This window comes from Hippocampus guttulatus, chromosome 13 (assembly GCF_054856545.1).
Source record: "Hippocampus guttulatus isolate MCC_2025c chromosome 13, RoL_Hgut_1.0, whole genome shotgun sequence".
Taxonomy (NCBI): domain Eukaryota; kingdom Metazoa; phylum Chordata; class Actinopteri; order Syngnathiformes; family Syngnathidae; genus Hippocampus; species Hippocampus guttulatus.
Genome location: NC_141273.1, coordinates 11,519,459 through 11,541,245, shown reverse-complemented (window position 1 = coordinate 11,541,245; position 21,787 = coordinate 11,519,459). Strand labels below are relative to the sequence as shown.

The 21,787-nt window shown below is 40.2% G+C and overlaps 2 protein-coding genes across 3 annotated transcripts in view; one reads left to right on the top strand and one right to left on the bottom strand.

Annotated features, from left to right (window-relative positions):
- LOC147196353 (regulator of G protein signaling 6-like) overlaps positions 1-7,923 on the top strand; it is a 34,044-nt gene extending 26,121 nt beyond the window's left edge. Inside the window, exons 6-17 of one of the 2 annotated variants that reach the window (XM_086127942.1) lie at positions 186-237; positions 1,406-1,470; positions 2,495-2,571; positions 3,165-3,246; positions 4,003-4,077; positions 4,181-4,282; positions 4,406-4,578; positions 5,036-5,161; positions 5,353-5,539; positions 5,754-5,843; positions 7,214-7,276; positions 7,478-7,923. In XM_086127942.1, coding sequence (XP_085984068.1) covers positions 186-237; positions 1,406-1,470; positions 2,495-2,571; positions 3,165-3,246; positions 4,003-4,077; positions 4,181-4,282; positions 4,406-4,578; positions 5,036-5,161; positions 5,353-5,539; positions 5,754-5,843; positions 7,214-7,276; positions 7,478-7,528 — 1,143 coding nt within the window. In that variant the 3' untranslated portion in view covers positions 7,529-7,923. Of the gene's footprint in view, positions 1-185; positions 238-1,405; positions 1,471-2,494; positions 2,572-3,164; positions 3,247-4,002; positions 4,078-4,180; positions 4,283-4,405; positions 4,579-5,035; positions 5,162-5,352; positions 5,540-5,753; positions 5,844-6,926; positions 7,194-7,213; positions 7,277-7,477 lie in introns of those variants that run through there. The other variant, XM_086127943.1, reaches the window with a different exon arrangement.
- Positions 7,924-17,104: 9,181 nt separating this feature from the next.
- Positions 17,105-19,970, bottom strand: LOC147196352 (interferon alpha-inducible protein 27-like protein 1). Its single transcript, XM_086127576.1, has 4 exons — positions 19,808-19,970; positions 19,691-19,720; positions 19,394-19,555; positions 17,105-17,288 (listed from the first exon to the last, which is right to left on the bottom strand). The coding sequence occupies exons 1-4, from the start codon at positions 19,815-19,817 to the stop codon at positions 17,203-17,205; spliced, it is 288 nt and encodes a 95-aa protein (XP_085983702.1). The 5' UTR covers positions 19,818-19,970; the 3' UTR covers positions 17,105-17,202.
- Between the last annotated feature and the right edge of the window lie 1,817 nt (positions 19,971-21,787).

Below are 21,787 nucleotides of genomic sequence, written 5' to 3'. Positions count from 1 at the left end.
ACATTGGTTGCAAGAGATAATTAAATATGGATAGCAGAGTATAGCGCTCTCGCAGATACGACGCGGCGCATCAAACTAAGAATTCAATTTAAATTTTTTTTTTTTTTTTTTTTTGCCCCGACACTAAAGAATGCAATGCGGATATTATAAGAAGAAAAATCAAAGCTGTATCCTTCTGTTTCCAGTCTCCATACTACTGGCCTTCAAACTGCTGGGAGCCTGAGAACACAGACTATGGTGAGTCACACATCGTAAATCAGAAAACGACAACGACTGAGAGGGGCAATTTAATGTACACTGTATAGAAAAAAGTACCAGGAGTACTTGTGTTGTAAGAAGATGAAAATGAGAAGTTTCAAATCATTGGTTAGTCACTCACTTTTACAGTAAAATATTAATACAGGCAATTGTATTGCCTTTGTCACATTTCGGTTGGATTGCTGTCTTGCACTTTCCTTTGGAGTCAGGCAATCCTCCATTCAGCATTTCCAGTTGGTCCATAATGCCGCTGGCCGCCTCTTGACTGGAACTTGCTGCTTGAGTCTTGCCATGCTTTGTGGACTAGGTCTGTCATTTTGGAACCAAAAAGACCTTCCCTCCAAACTGTCCTCCTCAAATTGAGTCGTCCCAAACGTTTTCATATATTGACGAGTTAAGATTATAACTGGGGTCTCCCAAAGCTTTGTCCATCTGGTGTCTGTCATGATCAGAAACTTCTTTCACACAAGGAATTTGGAAATTGGAAGGAAAAAAAAAATCAAATGAACACTCCATGGTATTGTGCTTTATAAAAATCGACAGCAATGAAACAATTAAAATATCAATGTTCTGTACATTGGTCCAATGTAAAAAAACTAAACAAAAACAAAAAAAATCAATAAAAAACCCCACGCCCATTTAACCCTTTCATGCACAAATAATGATAACCTAATAACCTGATAAGCTGTCCACTGTAGTAACCGCTGACCCAGAAAGAGTTAAAATTACTTTTTTGTCATATGCTATATCTGGTTAGGAAGGGTGCAGGCTATGCGGCCCCCTAGTAGGGCTGAAAAAAATTGTTTAAGTTGCCCATCCCTGGTCTCAGAAAAAGGCGACATTTGGATATCACCCGAGTTTGAATTGTGTGGACAAATGAGAAATTAATTTGGGGTTAATTTAGCAGTCCTGCGAGTTCTCAACATTTACACAATGAATGATTTCCCTCGGCTATCGGGAAGTTGAAATGAGTTGAATTCTCTCACTTGAAGAACGGCAGCCATGATGCTGTAGCCTTCGGGGACGACTGCAAAAATTATTATTTTTCCTGTCTGCATAGCATTGTCGTGGACAACACGATCCAGTTTTGTAATCTCAAACTAACTCTTGCGCCCTTTCCATGCTCCATTGCTGTGTGGCCCTGCAGCCATCTACCTGTGCAAGCGCACCATGCAGAACAAAGCCAGGCTGGAGCTCGCCGATTATGAGTCTGTAAGTATTTGCTCGCTAACGTTTTACAGTTCAAGACTTTATGTCGTCTAGCAAATGCATTTTTGTATATATGTCTATCTATTTTTTAGGAGCAACAAGTACATTTAGTTATCAAAAGAATTACTGAGCTCTAATTATCATACAACAGCGTTGCAGTGTGCGTTAATATTCCCAACGATTTTGCGACGATTGTCCAGCATACTTTCCCTCTCGCATATCCAGGTCACTTTATGGCTGCGGGCCTCATTAGGCTCCCTGTTTAACACTCGCTTGATGTTAATCCAAGTGTTTTCTCTCTTTGTAACGGGGTCATGTGCTGCTCTGATAACAGATGCTTACTGGGCACTTTTATTACATACACCAGAATTCAATCGGTATGTGCGAAGATTGCGACCAGGTCTTGTGAACCTTCAAAAGTGTCTAGTCGTTAGCGTGATAATCTTATCCAGTGTTTTCCAACCTTTTTATTGAGCCAGAGCACACGATTAACATTCGGGAAATCTCTCGGCGTGTTGCCAAACAAAAATATCTCAAAATGTGTGTTTGGCTTTGAACCGATTTAATCCACTTAACCCCTCCGAAATTTACGTTTAACTCATCGATGAGTAATCACTTGAAATGTTTTTGGAAATATCGTCTTCCAATCTGCCAATTTACATGACTCGTCACTTGGAAAGAAATATGGGCAGGATGTCAGCTCATTAAAACCACTAATGGTGTTGTATATTTCTGTGCCTGTTCAGATCAAATCTCTTCGTGTGAAGCCAGTCAGTGTCTCAAAAAGGCTATGCCGCTTTACTGTGCGTGAAAATATCAATTCATTGATAAACGACTTTGACGTTTATCATTTTTGAAACTTTGAGCTACTTCTTCAAAGGGCAACCATTTTGATATCACCTCTGAAATCCAAATTAGCCATGATGGTTGAGGAATAATTCATGAGTAAAATAAAATAATTTCCGGATGTAACATTGGACATTTCCTCATGGATTGTTCCCTCACGCGATGCAACTGGATCCTGCAGGAGAACCTTGCCCGACTGCAGCGGGCTTTTGCCAGGAAGTGGGAGTTCATCTTCTTGCAGGCCGAAGCTCAAGTCAAGTGAGTCATGTGAGGCATCGCTGTGTGATTGCTATTACTGTAGATAAGTGCAAAGAAAAGTAGTCGCCGCATGCATGTTTTTCTTGTGTACCCCACTTTTGGTCTGGACTCCAAATATTCCTCATCCACTCACATGAACGAGTTATTTTTCCAACACTGCCCTCTGTTGACGATCATGTGCCAACACATTTTCATTTAAATTCCGTTTTTCGAATAACGACCCACTTTTAAAAATAATGGCTGACTTTTAGTAGTTTTGAGCCATTTGAATTAAATTGTTTTTGTTTGTTTGTTTGTTGTTGTTTTGCAAAGCCATCTGTTACATATGTAAAATGTTTTAGATGTATGACCTAGAAGTGAATACAAAAACATACTCCTAATTACGGTTTTGCTGCTTCTGCCTTTCAACTCGTGTATGCAATCAGGATTTCTTTGGAACAGAACAGAACTTCGTTAACACCACACTATACCATTTCTGTGACAAGCTGAGAAACGACAAAACAGAACATATGAAATCGAGTGGGGGGGCTGCCACTTTTTTTAAGCCCTAACCACATTTTTTAGTTTTTATTTATTTTTTGTCTTTTCGTCAGAATTGACAGAAAGAAGGACAAGGCAGACAGGAAGGTCCTGGATAGCCAAGAGAGGGCCTTCTGGGATGTCCATCGACCAGTGGTGAGTCACTCCCAAAAGTTGTAATACTGAAAAGCAATCAAATGAGAAAGGACGGAAAACTTGAAAGAGATATCCTTCCTATGCAGATCGCTCAGGCAATTTTGTTGTTGTTGTTTTTAAATGTGGTACAGTTCTTGATAGCGGTGTCGGCCTATTCGGGCCATTGGAAAAGAGCAAGCTCTTTGGTCCCACATGGGAACTGACAAAAGTATCGATTTGTGGAAAAAATGTTGAACTGACCAAATATGGGCAAAAGTAACAATATACTGTACTCTAGTACTGACTATGGACAATGTGACTGTCTAACTAGTAATTAGATTCCAAATTCAACTCACAAGCGCCAGCTAACTTACGCACAAGAGCCAGCTAGCTTGCGCACAATAACGTCTGATAGGTCAGAGCATCGTCTTATTGGTCAGAGTAAAATTAGTGACAGCAGAGTTGGCCAAACAAAATCTGTAGCGATGTGCACACATTAAACAGCATCTCTGGTTGTGCGTTATTCGTTTTGGTCAGATTTAGATAAATAGTTTCTAAACTGTATTCGATATACATGCTGCTGCTTTTGTTATTTCTATGATTGTGATATTATGGTGGTAGAAAGGTCTGGTAAGTCTCCAGTAAAGGCCCAGGTACCAAATGCAGAGCCGGCCACAGCTGGAATATAGAAGCAGTTTACCATTGAGCGCAATGATAGCGCATTGTTATTGCAACACAGAGATCTAACTCGGAAGCGATCCCACCCATCTTCCACAGCCAGGCTGCGTCAACACCACCGAGATGGACATCCGCAAGTGTCGCAGAGAAAAGAACCCACACAGGGTGAAAAGGGTGAGAAGAGCTGAAACTAGCTGGATGAATTATTTAATTTGACTTTGGGTTTTTTTTGCAATGGAGCATTCAAAGGAAACGTTCATATTCACGCTCTCCTCAGTCAGTTTACGGGGTGCCAGATGACAGCCAGAGCCAGCCAAGTCCAGTCCACATCAGCTCTACTCCAGTCAGAAAGCTCACCCAAGAGGACGTTGAGAAGGAGGTATGATAATTGGTGGCGCCACGCAGGTCCTTTACGCCCAGCATCCATTATGACGACAACTGGGACTCAGACGGATGACGTCTTACCTTATTTAAACTTCTCATTAGTGCATCTTTCCATCAGATCGGCTTCCTCAACCTCCAGCTTGGCCGCCACTGCATGAAAGTTTCCAAAGTGGCCGAGAGTCTCATGGGCTACACCGAGCAGTTCATGGAGTACGACCCGCTTGTATCGGTCGTTGAGCCCTCCAACCCTTGGATCAGTGACGACACCACCTTCTGGGACCTGGAGGCAAGGTATAGAGTATAACTGGAGTGCCCTAAAACAACAGCAGTCGCTCGGGTGTTTAACGGATCAGTCGACTTTAAATGTGGATGCGGGCGCGGTAAAGCTTGAAGTCGACTGTTAATCACGTTTTTGGCATCTTGTCTTCCAATTGGCCAATTTACAGGCAACTTCTGAGGCCCGTTTGCTAGCATTGCTGGACCTCAAATCCTTTTTTCATACCGCCCTCACTTAGCATGAAAGGGTCACGTGACAGCATCACGGTGGCCAACCCACCCATATTGGGAAGTGTTAGTGTAACTGTCTACCAGGGAGTTTTTGATTTGAGTCAAGAAGTAGATCACACCTCAACAAGCGACTCTCCATTCCACGCTCTCCGCTCCCCCATTCGACATAGACATTGAATGGGGTTGGAGAATGTCAGTGTTATGACATGGTGGGGGTTCTTTTTGTCTGTCTTTTGAATAGTCACGACCCCACCCAGCAGCGAGTGAAGAAGTGGGGCTTCTCCTTGGAGGAAGCGCTCAAAGACCCAGCAGGAAGAGATCAGTTCCTGAAGTTCCTGGAGACTGAATTTAGCTCGGAGAACTTGCGGTGAGACTGCCGTTTCGTTCTGGCATGAGCTCAGGGGGAGGCTAACTTTCACAAACTTTGAAAGGCACGCTTTTTGAGTGTTTTTTTAAGACTAGTATTGTAGTAGTGAGATTGCCACATTTCCCTCTCAAAGCATCGATTCTATTTATTATTTTTGTTGACTGAAGTTAGCACACACGTTACCGTTTCAGATTTTGGTTGGCAGTGCAGGATCTGAAGCGTCAGCCGTTGCAGGATGTCCCCGCTAGAGCGCAGGAGATCTGGCAGGAGTTTCTAGCCGAGGGGGCGCCAAGCTCTATCAACCTGGACTCTCACAGCTTTGAGCGCACCAGCCAAAACCTGAAAGACCCCGGGCGCTACAGCTTTGAGGATGCTCAGGTCATTTTTCTCATACAGTTTCTCACATACTGTATGATCAACCCGACTCCAAAATTCATATATGACGTTAAAAACCGTCTCATCTGTTTATACTACTACTACTACTACTAATACTAATACTCTCACACTTGTGGCTCGGGAGAAGTTTGAGGTTGTCTAAATCAGCGGAATGCCTTCCAACACACCCTTCATCTGTCTTCCCCTTCCATTCCAGGAGCACATATTCACACTCATGAAAAGTGACAGCTATGCACGCTTTTTGCGATCCGGCATCTACCAAGACCTCCAGTTTGCCAGAAAGAAGGTGAGCCGTCGCTTCGCGCTGACCTCATTGCCTTTGATTTCCCCTGAACAATCGGCTTTGATTGCTTCTTTCTCGTATCGGCTGCACAACCGCAGTCATCAGTGAGGCCAACGATGACATGCGCCCAAGTGATGTTGAACACATCGTTCAAATTTGAATCGTCATGAAATACGAACCGACATGCGATTGGATTGGATGAAAACTTCAGCTGTATTTTATATTCAAACAACAAAAATTACTTTGCAAGGTAAAAAAAAAAATATCAAGAAATTATGATGATTTGACCTTGTCAGAAATAAATACCATTCAAGGCAGGGGATCGTATTTTGTAAAAAAAAGTACTGGCTCCAGTAAAAGCGTGAAGAACTGGAAATATAGTATTTCAAAGTAAAGCTTTTGTACTGTGCTACATTAAATGGCGGTTGTGGTTCGAAAGTGTGTAGTATGGTATGGAATCATAACTGAACAGATTCTAATACTTTGCTCCAGTGATTGAATAAAGTCGGCAACTTATTCAAAATGTTTCATCTATCCAATTTGTGCAGCGCCCCCCCCCCCCCCCAAAAAAACGCATTTCAAAATATGCACCGCATATTGCCCATATTTTTCATACCTCACAATTGTACTTTCATATATTTTTATATGTACAGAGTACTTTACAAATACATTAGACCTGCAACAATGTATTTTTTTCAAGCCACAGCTCCCCTCGCAGTTTAACGCCAATTGAACTTAGAAAGATGTAATATCTTTCATGTATAGATTTTTCAAATGTACTGATGTATAGAAAAACGGAAAGCAGTCAATTAAAATGTTTGTCAGAGCACTTGTTTCATTGCTGAAATGTCATGCTTGATTGTCGAGGTCATTTAACTCATTCACTCCCAAAGACGTTTGTAAACGTCTTTTCAGACTTGGTCTAAAATTAGCTGGTACTGAATGAGTTAAAATTGAAAGTCTGCATCAAGTCACATGATGCTGGGAAGATTCTAATTGTTTTTCCTATTTCATAAACGATCATTGCTGTCATGTAACATCCTGTGTGTTTTTGTTGCTTTTAATGCCATTTTCTCTCTGTTATAGAACACGCGTGTAGTGTAATGTGGATCTTTCGAGCAAATCGCTACTTGTGTTCACGGCAGCCTTTCTGTCCCTTGCTGTTACAACACCGCTCCTGCCGCTGCCCACCACCCCCCCCCCCCTCCACCACCACCCACCATCAAACCTCCATGTTTGTGTCCTCGACCCCTCATTTGTGTACTTCTTGATCCTTTTTCTCCCTGACTCATAACATCACCACCCATCTCATCGCCTCCTGTACCAACCCCCCCAAAACCATGCCACCCCCCCCCTCCCCCACCCACCCATAGCAACAACCTGCAGACCCTGAACAAGGCCGCCGCACATCCTTGGAGAAGTTCACGCGCAGTGTGGTAAGTAATCGGAAGGCAGGATCTCCAACGGCTTAGCACAAAATGGCTGCATCACCACTTTTGAGCTGTCACCAGTGTACACTGTCCACTTGTATTGAAAAACTGTATTAATGCTGGCTTTTCACTGATTAATGGAGCTATTCTTGAGCATTGAAACATTCATCCACGTCTTTTAACTCTTGTCTTGAATGGACTTTCCAGGGCAAGTCATTGACTGGCAAACGTCTATCAGGGTTGATGCAGTCATCCTGACACTCTGTTTGTGGGGGGCACTTTGAGCTCCTTAACGGGGGGCAATGACACGGGACTGGGCTGGTCGTCAGAACTCAAACGCCGCCACTATACAACTCACGCGGCACTGGGCCTACTGGGATGGGATCCAAGGCGTGACTCGGTGACTGGAAATGAGCGCTGACTGGAGGGGAAGTACCACGTGACACTACAACGAAGCCTCTTTAAACAACGGGTTATTTGGTGGATAAGCGGATACGTTTATATTTTATATCGATGTATACGGTGTATGTCTGTCTTATTAAAAGCACATTTGGAAAATAAATACCAAAAGCTTTTTTTTTTTTTTGCTGGGCGGGGCAGAAATTCAACACAGATCCATTGATTTAAAGCAATAAAGGCCTTGTGAGACTAGATTTTCCTTGTTTTGTTTTGTTCAAGAAACGTGCAGTGATCCAATGTTCACCTGAAACCTACAGAGGTCGCCTTCGGGCAGACCCAGGCAATATACGGCCCGCGGGCCAAAATAGGCCCCGCTAAGAGTTGCTCGGAATTAAGAAAATAAAACATTGCAGTTAATATTTTCAATGACTTCTTATTCATAACAAGCATTTAATTGCAAACATTTTTTCACAAGTGTGTGGGAAGTGAACACCAATTGTCATCTTGAATGCGCCACGACAGCTACATTAGTTTGACTGGTAGCAGCTGTCACCTCACCGCTGAGACAATAAGTGGCACGTGGCTCCACACAATGGTTTGAGTGGTTGATCCACTTTGAGCTTAGCCTTGGGTGTGCTGGAGGTACTTTGGTGTGTATTTGTTGGCCGTATCTTGCCGGTTCCTTTGACAGAAGCTGCCTTTTTCCCAAGCATTCTTCCTTTTCCGTATGTTGCTTGCGATGGAACCTGCGTGAAAAAGGCGATGCTCCCCTGTATGGGAACATTTTGATTTGATTGCTTTCAATAAGGTAAGGGAGAAAAACTACATTAATATAAATGTGACATTGCAGCTTTTGTGTGCAAGGGAACTTGTATACAACAATAACACCTTGTCTATGTTGAGGCATTATAGAGCCTTGCATTCTCATGCAAGGAGAGCCATGAAACTGAGCCATACCTCCCCAAATTTATATAAACTGGCACTCGCATTTCTCTGCACCCCAGCTTCATCTGTGCCTTTGTGACAGAATATTTTCTAAAGCTGGTGAAATATTGTCCAATAAAACAAACCGTTTAAAGCCATCCACTGTGGGAAAGCTATTAGTTCTCAATAAAAATGAAAAACAAATTATCCTTAGCACTTGTATTTTGTTCACATACTAAATTACTAACACAATCACGTCTTTGTCTGAAGCAAATAGCCATTGAATTCTTAACACTGTTGACCTCTTGGGCTTCTAGAGCACTTGATGGCGCCATAGAGTAAATGACCCACTATGAAGCTTTGCAAACCAATTGGCTGCAAAGCTTCATTGCTTCATGGGGCTTCATTTGGCCATCACTAAACAACAGACAATGAACGAACAACATATTTCTGACTTTTTTTCTCTCTCTTCATTCTCTCTCTTTTTTGATCTCTTTTAATTCTTTTTTCTTTTTTCTATCCTTCTTTCTCTCACTTTTTATTCTCTTTTCTCTCTTTGTTCTTTGTCCTTTTTTCTCTCTTTATTCTCTCTCTTTTTCTCCCTCTTTCTCTTTTTATTCTCTCTTTTTATTCTTTATTATTCTCTCTTTTCTTTCTTTTTATTCTCTTTTAATTCACTCTCTCTTTATTCTCTATTCTCTTATTTTCTATCTTTTTTCTCTTTATATTGTCTTTTTTTCAGTTTTATTCTCTTTTTCTCTATCTCTTTTATTCTATCATCTTTTTTCTCTTTTTATTCTCTTGCTTTTTTCTCTCTTTTTTCTCATTATTCTATCACTTTTTTCTCTTTTTTTCTTTCTTTTTTCTCTTTTTATTCTCTCGCTTTTTCTCTTTTTATTCGATCGCTTTTTTCTCTCTCTTTTTCTCTTTTTATTCTATTGCTTTTTTCTGTTTTTAGCCCAAAAAAACGACCGTGTATAGTCAGGCGTTTTTCGCCCCAAAAAAACGACGATGTATAGTAAAGCGTTTTTAGCCGAAAAAACCCCCGCCCATATATAGTAAGGCGTTTTTAACAACAAAAAAAAAGCGACAATGTATAGTAAGGCCTTTTTAGCCCACAAAAACGACCATGTATAGCAAGCAAGACGTTTTTAGCGGAAAAAAAGACCATGTATAGTAAGCCGGAAAAAAAAGACCATGTATAGTAAGGCGTTGAGCCGAAAAAAATAGCCGACAAAAAAACGGCCATGTATATATAGGAAGGCGTTTTTAGCCGGAATAAAACGACCATGTATAGTCAAGCTTTTTTAATTAAATAAAACTTAAAAAACGACCATGTATAGTCAGGCATTTTTAATTAAAAATAACCAAAACGACCATGTATAATAAGGCGTTTTTAGCCTAAAAAACGACCATGTATAGTAAGGCATTTTAGCACGAAAAAATGACCATGTATAGTAAGGCGTTTTTAGCCCAAAAAAACCCCATCATTTATAGTAAGGCGTTTTTAGCCGAAAAAACGACCATGTGTAGTAAGAGGTTTTTAGCTGAAAAAAAAACGACCATGTATAGTAAGGTGTTTTTAGCCGAAAAAAAGACCATGTATAGTAAGGCGTTTTTAGCCGAAAAAAACGACCATTTATAGTAAGGCGTTTTTAGCCAAAAAAACGACCATGCATAGTAAGGCGTTTTTAGTCTGAAAAAACGACCATGTATAGTAAGGCGTTTTTTGCCCAAAAAAAACGACCATTTATAGTAAGGCGTTTTTAGCCGAAAAAACGACCATGCATAGTAAGGCGTTTTTAGCCGAAAAAGAACAACCATGTATAGTAAGGCATTTTTAACTTAAAAAAAAAAAAAAAACGACAATGTACAGTAAGGCGTTTTCCCCCCAAGAAAACGACCATGTATAGGAAGGCATTTTCAGCCGAAAAAACAACCATGTATAATAAGGCATTTTTAGCCTGGAAAAACGACCATGTATAGTAAGGCGTTTTTAGCATGAAAAAAAGGCCATGTATAGTAAGGTGTTTTTAGCCCAAAATAAACGTTCATGTATAGTAAGGCGTTTTTAGCCGAAAAAACGACCATGTATAGTAAGAGGTTTTTACCTGAAAAAACGACCATGCATAGTAAGGCGTTTTTAGTCTGAAAAAAACGACCATGTATAGTAAGGCGTTTTTTGCAGAAAAAAAAACGACCATTTATAGTAAGGCATTTTTAGCCGAAAAAACGACCATGCATAGTAAGCGTTTTTAGCCGGAAAACGACCATGTATAGTTAGGCGTTTTTAGCCGAATAAAACGACCATGTATAGTAAGGGGTTTTTAGCCCCAAAAAAAACGACCATGTATAGTAAGGCGTTTTAGCCCGGAAAAACGACCATGTGTAGTTAGGCGTCTTTAGCCGAAGAAACGACCATGTAGAGTAAGGTGTTTTTAGCCCAAAATAACCAGCATGTATAGTAAGGCGTTTTTAGACGAAAAAATGACCATGTATAGTCAGGTGTTTTTAGCCGGGAAACGTTTTTAGACGAAAAAATGACCATGTATAGTCAGGTGTTTTTAGCCGGGAAACGTTTTTAGACGAAAACAACGACCGTGTATAGTAAGGCGTTTTTAGCCGAAAAAACGACCATGTAAGGCGTTTTTAACAAAAAAAAATACGACCATGTATAGTCAGGCGTTTTTAGCCGAAAAAAAACGACCATGTATAGTAAGGCATTTTTAGCCCAAAAAAACGACCATGTATATAGTAAGGCGTTTTTAGCCGAAAAAACGACCATGTATAGTAAGGCGTTTTTAGCCCGAAAAAACAACCATGTACAGTAAGGCGTTTTTAGCCCGAAAAAACGACCATGTATAGTTAGGCGTTGTTAGCCGAAAAAACGACCATGTATAGTAAGGCGTTTTTAGCCCGAAAAAACGACATAGTATAGTAAGGCGTTTTTAGTGCGAAAAAAATGACATGGTATAGTAAGGCGTTTTTAGCTAAAAAAAACGACCATGTATAGTAAGGCATTTTTAGGCCGAAAAAAACGACACAGTATAGTAAGGCGTTTTTAGGCCGAAAAAAACGACATAGTATAGTATGGCGTTTTTAGCCCGAAAAAAAACACATAGTATAGTAAGGCGTTTCTAGGCCGAAAAAAACGACATAGTATATAGTAAGGCGTTTTTAAGCTGAAAAAAAAACGACATAGTATGTAGTAAGGCGTTTTTAGCCCGAAAAAAACGACAGTGTAGTAAGGCGTTTTTAGCCCGAAAAAAACGACATGGTATATATAGTAAAGCGTTTTTAGCTTAAAAAAAACGACCTAGTATAGTAAGGCGTTTTTAGCCCAAAAAAACGACAGTATATAGTAAGACGTTTTTGAGCCGAAAAAAACGACATAGTATAGTAAGGCGTTTTTAGGCCAAAAAAAACGACAGTATATAGTAAGCCTTACTATACTATGTCATTTTTTTCGGCATAAAAACGCCTTACTATACGATGTCGTTTTTTTCGTCTTAAAAACGCCTTACTATACTATGTCGTTTTTTTCGGCCTAAAAACGCCTTACTACACTATGTAGTTTTTTTCGGCCTAAAAACGCCTTACCATACTATGTCAATTTTTTCGGCCTAAAAACGCCTTACTATACTATGTCGTTTTTTCCGGGCTAAAAACGCCTTACTATACTATGTCGTTTTTTTTGGTTTGAAAACGCCTTCCTATACTATGTCATTTTTTTCGGCCTAAAAACGCCTTACTATACTATGTCGTTTTTTTTGGGCTAAAACGGCTTACTATACTATGTCGTTTTTTTCGCACTAAAAACGGCTTACTATACTATGTCGCTTTTTTCGGGCTAAAAACGCCGCACTATATATGCTATGTCGTTTTTTCGGCTTAAAAACGCCTTACTATATATACTGTCATTTTCTTCGGCCTAAAAACGCCTTACTATACTATGTCGTTTTTTTCAGGCTAAAACGCCTTACTATACTATGTCGTTTTTTTTTCGGCCTAAAAACGCCTTACTATACTATGTCATTTTTTTCGGCCTAAAAACGCCTTACTATATACTATGTCGTTTTTTTTTTCGGCTTAAAAACGCCTTACTATATACTATGTCGTTTTTTTCGGCCTAAAAACGCCTTACTATACTATGTGGTTTTTTTCGGGCTAAAAACGCCTTGTCATTTTTTTCGGCCTAAAAACGCCTTACTATATATACTATGTCGTATTTTTCGGCCTAAAAACGCCTTACTATACTGTGTCGTTTTTTTCGGCCTAAAAATGCCTTACTATACATGGTCGTTTTTTTAGCTAAAAACGCCTTACTATACCATGTCATTTTTTTCGGCCTAAAAACGCCTTACTATACTATGTCGTTTTTTTCGGGCTAAAAACGCCTTACTATACTATGTCATTTTTTTCGGCTAAAAACGCCTTACTATACATGGTCGTTTTTTCGGCTAACAACGCCTAACTATACATGGTCGTTTTTTCGGGCTAAAAACGCCTTACTATACATGGTTGTTTTTTCGGGCTAAAAACGCCTTACTATACATGGTCGTTTTTTCGGCTAAAAACGCCTTACTATATACATGGTCTTTTTTTGGGCTAAAAATGCCTTACTATACATGGTCGGGGGTTTTTTTGGGCAAAAAACGCATTACTATTCATGGTCGTTTTCTTTGTCCAAAAACGCCTTACTATACATGGTCGTTTTTTTTCGGCTAAAAACGCCTGACTATACATGGTCGTATTTTTTTTTTGTTAAAAACGCCTTACATGGTCGTTTTTTCGGCTAAAAACACCTTACTATACATGGTCGTTTTTTGTCCAAAAACGCCTTACTATACATGGTCGTTTTTTCGGCTAAAAACGCCTGACTATACATGGTCATATTTTTTTTTGTTAAAAACGCCTTACTATACATGGTCGTTTTTTCGGCTAAAAACGCCTTACAGTACATAGTCGTTTTTTCGGCTAAAAACGCCTTACTATACATGGTTGTTCTTTTTCGGCTAAAAACGCCTTACTATGCATGGTCGTTTTTTCGGCTAAAAACGCCTTACTATAAATGGTCGTTTTTTTTGGGCAAAAAACGCCTTACTATACATGGTCGTTTTTTCAGACTAAAAACGCCTTACTATGCATGGTCGTTTTTTTGGCTAAAAACGCCTTACTATAAATGGTCGTTTTTTTCGGCTAAAAATGCCTTACTATGCATGGTCTTTTTTTTCGGCTAAAAACACCTTACTATACATGGTTGTTTTTTTCGGCTTAAAAACGCCTTACTATATATACTGTACATGGTCGTTTTTTTGGGCTAAAAACGCCTTACTATACATGGTCGTTTTTTGGGGCAAAAAATGCCTTACACATGGTTGCTTTTTTGTTGTTGTTGAAAACGCCTTACAATGCATTGTCGTTTTTTTTAGCTAATAATGCTTTACTATATATACATGGGGCGGCCCGGTAGTCGAGTGGTTAGCACGTCGGCTTCACAGTGCAGAGGTACCGGGTTCGATTCCAGCTCCGGCCTCCCTGTGTGGAGTTTGCATGTTCTCCCCGGGCCTGCGTGGGTTTTCTCCGGGGGCTCCGGTTTCCTCCCACATTCCAAAAACATGCATGTCAGGCTGATTGGACGCTCTAAATTGTCCCTAGGTGTGAGTGTGGGCGTGGATGGTTGTTCGTCTCTGTGTGCCCTGCGATTGGCTGGCAACTGATTCAGGGTGTCCCCCGCCTACTGCCCGAAGACAGCTGGGATAGGCTCCAGCACCCCCCGCGACCCTAGTGAGGATCAAGCGGTTCGGAAAATGGATGGATATATATACATGGTCATTTTCTTCGGCTAAAAACGCCTTACTATACATGGTCGTTTTTTTCGGCCTAAAAACGCCTTACTATACTATGTCGTTTTTTTCGGGCTAAAAACGCCTTACTATACTATGTCATTTTTTTTCGGCTAAAAACATGGTCGTTTTTTCGGCTAACAACGCCTAACTATACATGGTTGTTTTTTCGGGCTAAAAACGCCTTACTATACATGGTCGTTTTTTCGGCTAAAAACGCCTTACTATATACATGGTCGTTTTTTTGGGCTAAAAATGCCTTACTATATATACATGGTCGGGGGGTTTTTTGGGCAAAAAACGCCTTACTATTCATGGTCGTTTTTTTTGTCCAAAAACGCCTTACTATACATGGTCGTATTTTTTTTTTGTTAAAAACGCCTTACATGGTCGTTTTTTCGGCTAAAAACGCCTTACTATACATGGTCATTTTTTTTCGGCTAAAAACGCCTTACTATACATCGTCGTTTTTTTGTCCAAAAACGCCTTACTATACATGGTCGTTTTTTCGGCTAAAAACGCCTGACTATACATGGTCGTATTTTTTTTTGTTAAAAACGCCTTGCTATACATGGTCGGGGGTTTTTTTGGGCAAAAAAACGCCTTACTATTCATGGTCGTATTTTTTTTTTTGTTAAAAACTTCTTACATGGTCGTTTTTTCGGCTAAAAACGCCTGACTATACATGGTTGTATTTTTTTTTGTTAAAAACGCCTTACTATACATGGTCGTTTTTTCGGCTAAAAACGCCTTACAGTACATAGTCGTTTTTTCGGCTAAAAACGCCTTACTATACATGGTCGTTTTTTTTGTTAAAAACGTCTTAATATACATGGTCTTTTTTACGGCTAAAAACGCTTTACTATACATGGTCGTTTTTTTGCGGCTAAAAACGCCTTACTATACACGGTTGTTTTTTCGGGCTAAAAACGCCTTACTATACATGGTCGTTTTTTCGTCTAAAAACGCCTTACTATATACATGGTCGTTTTTTTCGGCTAAAAACACCTTACTATACATGGTTGTTTTTTTCGGCTTAAAAACGCCTTACTATATATACTGTACATGGTCGTTTTTTTGGGCTAAAAACGCCTTACTATAAATGGTCGTTTTTTTCGGCTAAAAATGCCTTACTATGCATGGTCTTTTTTTTCGGCTAAAAACACCTTACTATACATGGTTGTTTTTTTCGGCTTAAAAACGCCTTACTATATATACTGTACATGGTCGTTTTTTTGGGCTAAAAACGCCTTACTATACATGGTCGTTTTTTGGGGCAAAAAATGCCTTACACATGGTTGCTTTTTTGTTGTTGTTGAAAACGCCTTACAATGCATTGTCGTTTTTTTTTTCTTTTTTCTTCAGCTAATAATGCTTTACTATATATACATGGTCATTTTCTTCGGCTAAAAATTTTGTCCAAAAATGCCTTACTATACATGGTCGTTTTTTTTCTGCTAAAAACGCCTTACTATACATGGTCGTTTTTTTTCGGTGAAAAACGCCTTACTATACATGGTTATTTTTTTCGGCAAAAACGCCTTACTATACATGGTCGTTTTTTTGGGGCTAAAAACGCCTTACTATACATTTTCTTTGTTTTCGGCTAAGAACGCCTAACTATACATGGTCATTTTTTTCGGCTAAAAATGCCTGATTATACATGGTCGGGGGGTTTTTTCGGCTAAAAACGCCTTACTATACATGGTCATTTTTTTCGGCTAAAAATGCCTTATTAAACATGGTCTGTTTTTTTTCGGCTAAAAACGCCTGACTATACATGGCCTTTTTTTTTTTTTTTAGTTAAAAACGCCTGACTATGCATGGTCTTTTTTTTCAGCTAAAAACGCCTTACGATACATGTTCGAGGGAGAATAAAAAAGAGAAACTACAGAAAAAGAGCAAATAAAGAGAAAAAAGTGAAGAGAATAAAAAGAAAACGAGAGAAGAAAATGAGAGGGAAAAAACGATAGAGAGAAGAATAAAGTGAGAAAAGGAGAGAATAAAAAGATAGAAAAAAGAGGGATAAAGAAATGGAGCAAGAGAAAAAAGAATCATAGAAAAAACAAGAGAAAAGATTAAAAAAAGTGAATAAAGAGAAACGAAAGAGAAAAGAGTGAATAAAAAGAGAGAAAATAGGGAGCAATTAAATAGAGAAAAAAGTGAAAAGTTCGTAAATCTGTTTTGTTGTTCGGAAGTCGGTTTGTTCGTTGTTCGGAAGTCGGTCGTTCGTTGCAGTTTACCATCAGGAAGCCCGACATAGACAAACAAAAAAAACCCCATTGCTTTATACATAAGGCTGAACATGAAGACTCGATTGAGCAACATCATTTAATGTAACAAAGCTTAACTTTTTTTGAAGACCAGCCAATGCTGGTTTCTTCATTTTCCAATGAATACACTGACATTGTTATCTTCAAGCTTCCGTCTTCTTCTTCAAGCTTCCCCTTCATCCTCAGCAGCAGCGTCCTGGTCCTGCTGGTCCTCGGACACCAAATCATTCATGTTGCTCTCAGCTTCAGTGAACTCCATCTCATCCATACCCTCACCCGTTGTGGAGCAGCATGGCTGTGAACTGCTCAGAGATACGCTTGAACAGCTCCTGGATGGCTGTGGTGTTGCTTATGAAGGTGACGGCCATCTTGTAAAAATACAGATACTGAACTGCAGCCAAAAGTGGGGTCTTTATTGATAGGACACATATTCTTATCATATCATTGAAATAATATAATATGAAATGTTAAAACCCAAAAAGGTTTGGCCTCAGATGAGTGCAGCAACGACCGCTCCCACAGTTCCTCCTGCACCGGCCACAGCTGCAGAGGCAGCGGTCGACAAACCAGCCATTCCTACAGTACAGAGGGGGGGGGGGGGGGGGGGGGGGGGGGGGGGTTATCTCCCTTTTTCTCATTTTCTTTGATTAGAACATGTAGAAATTAACAGACACAAGATTGGGCACAACTGCAAAATTAACAGACACAAGATTGGGCACAACTGCAAAATCTCCCGGGAGTATTAATGAGAAATAAAAATTAGATATGATGTGAGGATTGAAACAATGTAAATATTATTGTACTTAGCATTGCATATTTGCATTGGAAATAAAGCTGTAACTTTAGAATTTTTCCTGACACGATAATCAGAATTCACCCAACGTTTATCCTGCGGTGCAGATTGTGTTTAAGAGTGATTTTTAGTCCCCAATCTGCCAACGCTTTTAAACCACACTGACGTGCGTCACTCAGTTGTAGAAAACCCCCACATGACTCATGACTTAAGGGGTGTTGCCTGTGAACACCCCTTAAGTCATGAGTCGTGTGGGTTGTTTTTTTTCAGATTCAGAAAACTTTATTTATCCCCGTGGTTTTCTTTCATTACAAAACATTTACAGAGCCATATTTTTCAAACATGTTTTTGGTGCTTGTGCATTGCGAACAGGCTTGAGTCAAACTGAGCAAAATGGATGGTATTTACTATTTCGAATAAAATGCCTCAGAAAAAGGTGAGCTGGATGAACCAAATTACACGAGGCTGTTCCCTCTTTTATTGAAAACAACAAGTGAGCCTATCTGGGTCAATTTTTCAAAAATGCTGGGGCCTAATTGTCGTCGAGCTCTGAACCAACTTAGTTATGTTTTACAAATACGCAGTTATGAATTAAGCTGTACTTGAATTGGGTAATACGCATACCTGTCAACTCATACGGTTTAGCCATAGTTCATACAGATTTTGTGGTGAATCTTACGTATATGGCCGTATCCCACTAATCATACGGATTCGGAAAATTTCCGTCCGTCCGCCCCCCCCCCCCCCCCCCAACAGGTAGTTCCGTTTGCTTTTGCCCAGAATGGTGATAGTCTACTCGAATGCTTTCATTTCGAAAGTAAATATGAATGGATGTCTCTCTGCTTCTCTCTCTTAAAGTGCCGCGCTAGATTCTTAAGGATTTACTGCTGCGGTTTACGGCCCACTTTTCACCCGTCAAAATGACGGACGGCCTTAAATTTTCCCCGTCCACTCTTAAAAAAAATCCGTCAATGATGGAAAATTGTCGGTTAATGTAACCTCTTCAGAAACAGAAATATAAAAGATGTAAATGTTTATACAGGCTTGTTTAACTTAGATTTCGTTACAAAAGACAGGCTTTGTTGTCAGAAATCACCCCTCCTCCTCCCGAGCCCTCACAAATAAAATATGAAATCTCAGGTTTGCTTCGGGCTCAGGCTTGCAAATCAAGTTGAGTGATCAGGCTCGGGCCGGGCTCGATTTTTTTAGGACCGATCTTAGCTCTACTATATTAGCCTCCTATCAAAATGACAAAGTTAGCTCGAATACACAATGATTTAAAGTTTTTTTTTCTCTGCAATGCATCTGGAGAGCAGGGAGGGGTGCCCAATCTTTTTTGACCCACGGTCTACTTTTTAATCAAACAACCTCCCGTTGACAGAAATGTTGAAATGTAATATTTATTCTAAACATTTTTACAGCATTGGAAAACGTTAAAAATGTTTGTGTCCTGAAACAATATTACATTATATATAGATATTCTTTTTTAATTTTCAAACATTTTTGAAAAATGCCAGAAAGCCACTAGGGCGGCGGTAAAGAGCCACATGCGGCTCTTGAGAAAAAAACCCACACGACTCAATATGAATGGATGCTGTAACTTCGAGCCGATGGGTCAGCATTTGGAGTTGGTGAAAAAAGTAACGCAGGAATACAACTCTGAACACAGTAATGCCACTAAGTAGAATGATGATTAGACATTAACCAGACATTGTATTATGGAGATCTACAATAAATATTGAAAATTTCGTGGGTTTTTTTATGCCGTTATTTTGACATATAAAATGCTTTGGTATGTTATAAGGATTTTTTGCTCTTTATAAGGATTTTTTTGGTAGTTTATACAGGTTGGTGCTCCGAAAGGTTGACAGGTATGAATACGACTTACCGACAGACTGCAAGACAGCCACCGCGCTACCTGTCGCCACCCCTCCTCCGTTGGCGATAGCTGCGGCTGACATCATGCTCGCCGCATACGAGCCTGCTGCTATCCCAACGGAAGTGAAGCCGACGGCCCCCAAGACCACCGGAGCCAGAACCACCGAACCAGCTGGACCGAAAATGAAGTCAAACACATCAGTGAAAACAGCCAACAACAAGCAAAGTGATCGTGTGGGTCAACAATAAAAAAAAAGGCAGTTTCTTCAAAAGCATAAATATGTATTGATTTTGTAAAACCTCTTACTTGCGCCACCGGCAACAGCTAAAATGGTCACTGCAAATGAAAAACACACGTCAAAGCGGAAGGTTCCATTTCCTACCAGTTTCCGTGATGATGCAATGCTAAGAGAGAAATACTTACACAATCCCATGTTGTCCTGTCCTTGTAAGTAAGGATATGAATGCGTGCTTTTGAGCCTGGCTCGGTTTTATTTTCTCGTGTGACAATGGATGGAGAAACGAAAGTGGGCGTGCTTTGAGCTTTCAACCCTTTCAAGGGACAGAGGCAAGTTTCGTTTCTCCAGAATTGATCCAAAGAACAACATGGGCGTCGACTGCCGACGGGTACTTGCATACGTCATTTGTCAAAGACGGTATTATAGTGCTTTGTTGCAAACGTTGCTTGGCGCCCTTTACTCCATCAGTATGGCCGATGAAAGAAGTCTGCTCTGAAAAACAAACAGTTGTTTTTTAACTCTTCGAAAATAATTGTGTGATTGTAATGAATGTTTTTGTTTCGAAAACCATTGTCACCGTCATCCGGGTATCATGTAATTTGTCGTTTTAAAGATTCAATTTAGTAGAAATCAAAATATGTAAACCAAACATTTTACTGCCCATACAGAGCAGCAATGTATATCTTTGTACTGCTCTTCATGAGGGTCACGGGTGCGCCGTTGCTGTTGAGCAACCTCCAAACTGGGTCCTAAAGCCGCAACGACGCGTGTACCTACAGACCCAGTTGTCGGCTGTTGACTGGGAACTGTTCGTATCCCGGAGGCACGCCCAACACTGCTTGAAAGTCATTCCCGAGTTTGGTCGGGCGCGCTGTTGAATGGAGAGAGAGAAAGGCAAGGCACACCTTTGAATTGGCCACCAGACAGTCGCAGGTCAAACAGACATTCACGCTTGCGGACAATTTAGACCAGGGGTCGACAACCCAAAATGTTGAAAAGGCCATTTTGGACCAAAAAAACCCCATATGTCTGCAGCTGCAAAAAAATTAAAAGCCTTATAATAAAGGCAACACATGCTGTATGTGTCTACATTAGAGGTACGTAGGATCGGGCCTAAAATGTAAAATGTCAATCATTGCTTCGGGTTCGGGTCGGCCTTCTCTCTCGCTGACTTTATTTTTTTTTTAATTTTCGAGACCGTGAAGAGTTTTGGCCACGAGAGACCGTGGTTCGCAAATAAACAGAAGTCACCTCATCACAACACGTACTAGACTAAGCTCTTGCAATGACAATTCAAAGAACTCCAAGTCTCTGTCGAGTATCCACCCGTCATTGTTCGTCTTTGTCTCTCTGCTTCTCTCTCTCTTAAAGTGCCGCGCTAGATTCTTAAGGATTTACTGCTGCTGTTTACGGCCCACTTTTCACCCGTCAAAATGACGGACGGCCTTAAATTTTCCCCGTCCACTCTTAAAAAAAAATCCGTCAATGATGGAAAATTGTCAGTTAATGTAACCTCTTCAGAAACAGAAATATAAAAGATGTAAATGTTTATACAGGCTTGTTTAACTTAGATTTCGTTACAAAAGACAGGCTTTGTTGTCAGAAATCACCCCTCCTCCTCCCGAGTCCTCACAAATAAAATATGAAATCTCGGGTTTGCTTCGGGCTCAGGCTTGCAAATCAAGTTGAGTGATCAGGCTCGGGCCGGGCTCGATTTTTTTAGGACCGATCTTAGCCCTACTATATTAGCCTCCTATCAAAATGACAACGTTAGCTCGAATACACAATGATTTAAAGTTTTTTTTTCTCTGCAATGCATCTGGAGAGCAGGGAGGGGTGCCCAATCTTTTTTGACCCACAGTCTACTTTTTAATCAAACAACCTCCCGTTGACAGAAATGTTGAAATGTAATATTTATTCTAAACATTTTTACAGCATTGGAAAACGTTAAAAATGTTTGTGTCCTGAAACAATATTAAATTATATATAGATATTCTTTTTTAATTTTCAAACATTTTTGAAAAATGCCAGAAAGCCACTAGGGCGGCGGTAAAGAGCCACATGCGGCTCTTGAGCCGCGGTTTGCCAACCCCCGATTTAGACTCTTCAATGAATCAAAACAAAGTTTTGGAAAACTGGTGGGAAACCACACAGGAAAAAAGACT